We start from the raw sequence: 6729 nt of genomic DNA on the forward strand, positions 1-6729 counted from the left end.
TGATAACAACCTTGAGTTTGATGCATATATCAATCAAACTATCAAAACCATTAATAAAAAACTTGGCTCTCTTTACAGAATCAAACCTTTCCTTACCCCACTTGCTAAAACTGCAATTGCCCGTTCCCATCTACTATCAACTCTTCTATACGCCTCACCTCTATTCTCCAACTTAAACAAAACAGATCTTAATAAACTATCATCCTGCTATAACCACATTGCCAGATTTGCTACTGGCGCAGCCTACTGGACACACCGCTGTCACAACCTAAATCGCCTATGATGGCTTGAACTGCCTAGCCTACTGCAGTTCAACCAGCTAATAGTGGCACATAAAGTCCTTCACCAACCAGAAAATACACCTGCACTAAAAAATGTTATGTATATATAACTTTGAAAATAATGTAATGTTTTGTAAAGTGTTTTATAATAAGTTAGTACTATATGTGCTAAATGCTGGTATTGCTTATGACTGTAATCTGCTTGAAACTAGCATTTATTAAATGTTCAATGTGTATTATTATCTTGGAGCTTTTCTCCCCAGGCCTCTGCTGAAAATGGACATATATCCAGTTGGACTATCCCTGTCAACAAATGTAAAATAAAATAAATAAATAAATAATATTAAATAAAAGGTGTTCTCTTTAAAAAAGCATTTTGTCATTCATTCATTTATTCATTCATTTATTTAACATTTGTTAACCAAATAGGTGAACTGGTCCAAGGACTCTCTTCAGTCTAGACCCCAGGGCACAAAGGCCAGACAGTACAACTAAACATTAAACAGAATATCGAACTATTTACACAGAAATTTATGTAGACAGTGGTGGTAACATAGCTGCAGACATGGCATAGTGCTGAATTTTCATTTAGGAACAGATCATTTTGAATTTTTAATAAAAAAACAGTTTATTACTGACAGAGCAAATTAGCTTACTTTTCATTTCCAAAGAAGCATTTCAATGACTATATGATAAGAGATGAATTAATATTATAGGTTCATAGGTTCATAGGTAGGTACTAGGCTATCGGCCCTGGGGCCTATACAAGCCCAGCCAAAAAGGTACCCTGGCTTTTGCCACCCAAGAAAATTATTTTCCTGTGCCCCTGTCGAGCACAGCCACAGAAGTGATCCCCGGGGTGAATTTCCTATTTCCCATCCAGTCATCAAGATTTTTCTTAAAGAGTGCTAATGAGGAGCTTTGTTTGATATAGATAGGTAGTTTATTCCAGAGTATGGGAAGTCTCTGGGACAGGAATCTATCCCTCCAGCATGTGCTGTTTATTGTAGTGACAAGGTTTAGGTCCCTAGAGCATGTAGCTCGGAGGGATTGGGATTTCTTTAAGTGGAGCATGTCCAACAGCTCTGGGTTTGACATAGCTTTGTATGTTAGGAAGAGATCACCTCTGAGTAGGCGATATGCGACGGAGTAAAGCTGGAGTTTTTTGAGACGGTCTGCGTAGGGCATCTGTTTGCGGCCGGTAATCCTCTTTGCGAGGTATTTCTGCGGCCTTTCCAGTTGCTGTAGATGTCTTGTGAGGTACATACCAAAAGGGGCGTTGTACTCTATAATGGGTCTAATAAGTGATGAATAGAGGGGGACAATGACCTCCTTTTTTCTGGATGAGAAACCTTTTGTGATGAGGTGTGCCACGTAGAAGGATTTCCTGACTACTGTGGCGATGTGATTATCAAAGGAGAGAATACTGTCCACCTGTGTCCCAAGGTTTCTTATCACACTTTCGGTGTTAAGTATACTACCGCCTATGTTGTAGTTCATGGGTACAGAGTTTTTACCAAAGGGGATGACAATGCACTTTTTGGCATTGAACTTGAGGCCATGGCTTTGACACCAGGCATCTGTCTCAGGGACGCCCTTTTGTAAGCTGTCCACATTGTTAAGAGTTTTGATTATGGCTACTAGTTTGCAGTCATCTATGAACTTAGTTAGCCAAAGACCTTCTGTGATAGCCTGTACTTCAGAGAAGTAGATACCAAACATGAGAGGACCCAGGACTGAACCCTGTGGTACTCCACTTGTCACTGGTCTGAAGTTGGATTTGGAGTCTGCTACTTTCACAGTGTGGATTCTGTCAGTGAGCCAGTTGGCAACCCATCTTGTGACATAGGGATTTATACCTAGTTTAGTGAGTTTATCTATAATTCCAGAGTGGTGGATGGTGTTGAAAGCCTTGGCAAGATCTAGATAGGCTGTGTGAACCACCTTACCCTCGTCTAAGGCTTTGGTGACTGCTTCAAAGAAGTCTATCAGGTTTAGGAGACATGATCTGCCTTTTACAAACCGAACTGGGTGGGGTCCAGAGTTTGGAGATTATCAATGTCTTTGTTTATAAGTTCCATAATGATACGTTCCATGGCCTTGCAGACCAGGCTCGTCAGGCTAATGGGGCAGTAGTTCCCGGGGTCCATGGTGGCTCCCCCCTTGTGGAGTGGGATAATGGTCACTGTGTGCCATTCAGCGAGCACAAAGCCTGAGGTGAGGCTATGATTGAACATGGTACTTAGGTGGGATGCCAGTTCATTCTGTAGTTCATATAGAACGCAGCCTGGGATGTTGTCTGGTCCCATGGATGCTGTGTTCTTGGTTTTGGAGAGTGTGGTTTTTACCTGTGCAGCCGTGATTACAGGAACTTTGCATTCTTCCAGTATAGAGATGGGCCCTTTAGGGGGGGTGAGAGGGGGGTAAAGTTAGCACTGAACTTATCTGCCAGGATGTTGGCAATATCAGTTAGGTCTGTATATTTAGTGCCATTGTGCTGTAACTCAGAGCAGATCAGAGTGTTGCCAATGAGATTCTTGACATAGCTATAGAATGCTTTGTGGTTGTCTTTAGAATCAGTGGCGATTTTGTTTTTGTAACTAGCTTTGGAGGATTTTATCAGGGATCGCAGCTTCTTACTGAGGCTGACCAGGGAGCTCCTCCACTCATGTGATTTTACTCTCTTTTGCAACAGCTTCTTCCTTCTGTTGTACAGTTTTTTATGGCAGGGGACCACCAGATTAGCTTCCTTTTTTTAGAGGATAGCATCTTGGTTCTGTTTGGGATAGCACGATCCATGCACTCGTGTAAGTGCTTATAAAGTGCAAATGTGTAGGATTCAGTAGTCATAACTGTATTGTCCATCTGCATGGGTGTCATGAAGTTCACCACTTCTGTCTTAAGAAGCATGAAGTTGGCTTTGGAGAAATTTCTTACCGTGGTTTCCTTAATGGGGGGTGGGGGCAGGATGTGGATATCTAGGGTGATTAGCTTATGGTCAGATCGGACCAATGAGGTGTTGACTTCAGGTGTGGAACACCGGTCACTCATGTTGCTAATGACTAGATCAAGGATATTGTTGCCCCTGGTGGGGGTGTGGATAAGTTGATCCAGGGCACTGGAGTTTATGAATTCCAGAAAATGTTGAGTGAAGGAGTTGGTACATGAGTAGTTTTCCCAGTTAATGGTGGGGTAGTTGAAATCACCCATTATTATTAAGTCATTAGATGGAATACATAATTGTTCATTGCCTTATAGGTGTTTTCTCTCCCCCATCCCTGAAGCACTTACAGGCATATTGTTTAATCAGACATCTTTTCAGTTGTATTTTAAAGCTAGTAAGTTCATTCACTTGTCTGAATTCTTTTGGGAGATTGTTTCAATATTTAGAGAAAGATTTTCCAGTACTGGCTAATTTATAAGGGGTCTGGCTAACTGAGCACTGCCTGTATTTCTAAGAATATAATTACAATACCTATTAAGCAGCATGGTCTTCAAAGTTGGACAGTATTCAGTATTAAGAAGCTTGCAACTAACAGTGTTAAGCAGTAGGTCATTTCTTGATGAAACTTAACAGCCATTCTGCCTCCCCTTTGACTTCAGACATCTGCTCTAACAATGTGGCTTTAGGTATATCATTCTTTCCCAAGTCCAAAAGAAGAAATCCAGCACAAAGGGAGATGAAGGTTTCAAAGTTTTATTCTGGCAAGCTCCATAAAATAAAAAATCCACAGCAAACTGGTTTCGGCTGAAAGTTCAAGCCTTCTTCAGTGCATACAATAAAGCAAAACCCTGATGCCTGCTTATATATGTATACTTAAATTGGCTTAATCAGCTTAATAAGATGATTGAAATATTTAGTCATTAATTAGACAGAAAACTTGGCCATCCAAAGCTGTATTTATGTCATGACAAAACACTATGCCAATGGACTTTCAGGTATGTTGTTTTTATATCTTTGATGTGCACCTGTGATCTACTTCTCAACCCTCTAGTTGTTTCTCCAATGTAATAGAAAACACAGAAGCAAACCATGAATAGATCACTGTGACACTATTGCAAGGAAGATAGGACAAAGTTGCTGAGAGTGAATATTGATTTTGTACTATGGACTGATGACGTGATGATGGACTTATAGCCTGCCATCAGTGGAAGATGCAATAAAGATGTTAAAAGGGTATAATGTCGTAGGGACAAATGCACTTTAATTAATGTGAGCCGCTGGTACATTGAGAACATCATGTTTCACTAGTTCTGTGTATTTGTCTAACTCTTCTGAAAAAAACACCATACTAAATCCTTCATCTAAATTAGTCTAAGCCTCTTGTCCAATACCACATATTTTATATCCGACACAGACTACAGAGCTAAGAAGGCCACACACTAGTCCATGGTAACTAAGCAACCTTAACTAAGTAGTGAAGGTCTGGGGATAGCAGTCAAAATATCATTCATCTATAACCTTACTGATGCATAAAATATGGCTCCTACCCTCCCACTCCTTAAGGAGAAGCCTCCTTAGAGTAAACAGAGACACCACAAGCAGTAATGGCATCACAAAGCAGCAATGACACCATGACCATTACAAGTTGCAGTGGTACCACAGCCCCTATAAGCAGCAATGGCACCATGACCACCACAAGTTGCAGTGGTACCACAGCCCCTATAAGCAGCAATGACACCATGACCACCACAAGTTGCAGTGGTACCACAGCCCCTATAAGCAGCAATGACACCATGACCACCACAAGTTGCAGTGGTACCACAGCCCCTATAAGCAGCAATGACTCCATGACCACCACAAGTTGCAGTGGTACCACAGCCCCTATAAGCAGCAATGACTCCATGACCACCACAAGTTGCAGTGGTACCACAGCCCCTATAAGCAGCAATGACACTATGACCACCACAAGTTGCAGTGGTACCACAGCCCCTATAAGCAGCAATGACACCATGACCACTACAAGTTGCAGTGGTACCACAGCCCCTATAAGCAGCAATGACACCATGACCACCACAAGTTGCAGTGGTACCACAGCCCCTATAAGCAGCAATGACACCATGACCACCACAAGTTGCAGTGGTACCACAGCCCCTATAAGCAGCAATGACACCATGACCACCACAAGTTGCAGTGGTACCACAGCCCCTATAAGCAGCAATGACACCATGACCACCACAAGTTGCAGTGGTACCACAGCCCCTATAAGCAGCAATGAAACCATGACCACCACAAGTTGCAGTGGTACCACAGCCCCTATAAGCAGCAATGGCACTATGACCACCACAAGTTGCAGTGGTACCACAGCCCCTATAAGCAGCAATGACACCATGACCACCACAAGTTGCAGTGGTACCACAGCCCCTATAAGCAGCAATGACACCATGACCATCACAAGTTGCAGTGGTACCACAGCCCCTATAAACAGCAATGACACCATGACCACCACAAGTTGCAGTGGTACCACAGCCCCTATAAGCAGCAATGACACCATGACCACCACAAGTTGCAGTGGTACCACAGCCCCTATAAGCAGCAATGACACCATGACCACCACAAGTTGCAGTGGTACCACAGCCCCTATAATCAGCAATGACACCATGACCACCACAAGTTGCAGTGGTACCACAGCCCCTATAATCAGCAATGACACCATGACCACCACAAGTTGCAGTGGTACCACAGCCCCTATAAGCAGCAATAACTCCATGACCACCACAAGTTGCAGTGGTACCACAGCCCCTATAAGCAGCAATGACTCCATGACCACCACAAGTTGCAGTGGTACCACAGCCCCTGTAAGCAGCAATGACACCATGACCACCACAAGTTCCAGTGGTACCACAGCCCCTATAAGCAGCAATGACTCCACAGCCCCCACAAGCATTAATAGAGAAAAGGGGCATCCCTAGCAACTACAGTATTTCACAAGCATCTTCTGTGAAACCAAGGACCTGTATGCACCACCACAAAAAAGTCAATTTATAAATGATTAAAATTATCAGCTTTGTTGTGGAATGACATTTTTAATCTGTCCCAAGAGAGTATGCCAACATTTTCCCTACCTACAATCACTGCAAGTTGAGGTATATTAGCCTTACAGCCTTATCAGAAAGGATTATGACCCTCTGAACAGTCCCAAGACTGCCTATCAGGTATAAACTAAGTTTGGTTGGGATGTTTTAACTGACCCATCAGTTTCTGTCCCTACTCAACCACTGGTTTGTATTGAACTTGTAACTGAACTGTATAAAGTCAAAATGGAACGATATCTACTGGGTCACCAGAGTTATCATTTGGCTATAACAGTACAGAGAGCCACCAAGAATCAAAAGAGTTCTCATAGTTCCATAAGTTCATAGCAGGTTACTAGGCTACTGGCACTAGGGCCTATATAAGCCTAGCCATGTTATACCCTTGTTCCCTTCCTGACCAAGTTGTATAGTC

At 42.7% G+C, this 6729-nt stretch overlaps 1 protein-coding gene across 1 annotated transcript; it reads right to left on the reverse strand.

The window, feature by feature from the left end:
• Window positions 1-4835: 4835 nt before the first annotated feature.
• LOC122807966 (loricrin-like) lies at window positions 4836-6188 on the reverse strand. The gene has a single exon (XM_044078995.1). It carries the CDS (start codon window positions 6186-6188, stop codon window positions 4836-4838), a length of 1353 nt encoding a protein of 450 aa, XP_043934930.1.
• Between the last annotated feature and the right edge of the window lie 541 nt (window positions 6189-6729).

This window comes from Protopterus annectens, chromosome 8.part0 (genome assembly GCF_019279795.1).
Source record: "Protopterus annectens isolate FY-2018-M chromosome 8.part0, PAN1.0, whole genome shotgun sequence".
Classification (NCBI taxonomy): domain Eukaryota; kingdom Metazoa; phylum Chordata; order Ceratodontiformes; family Protopteridae; genus Protopterus; species Protopterus annectens.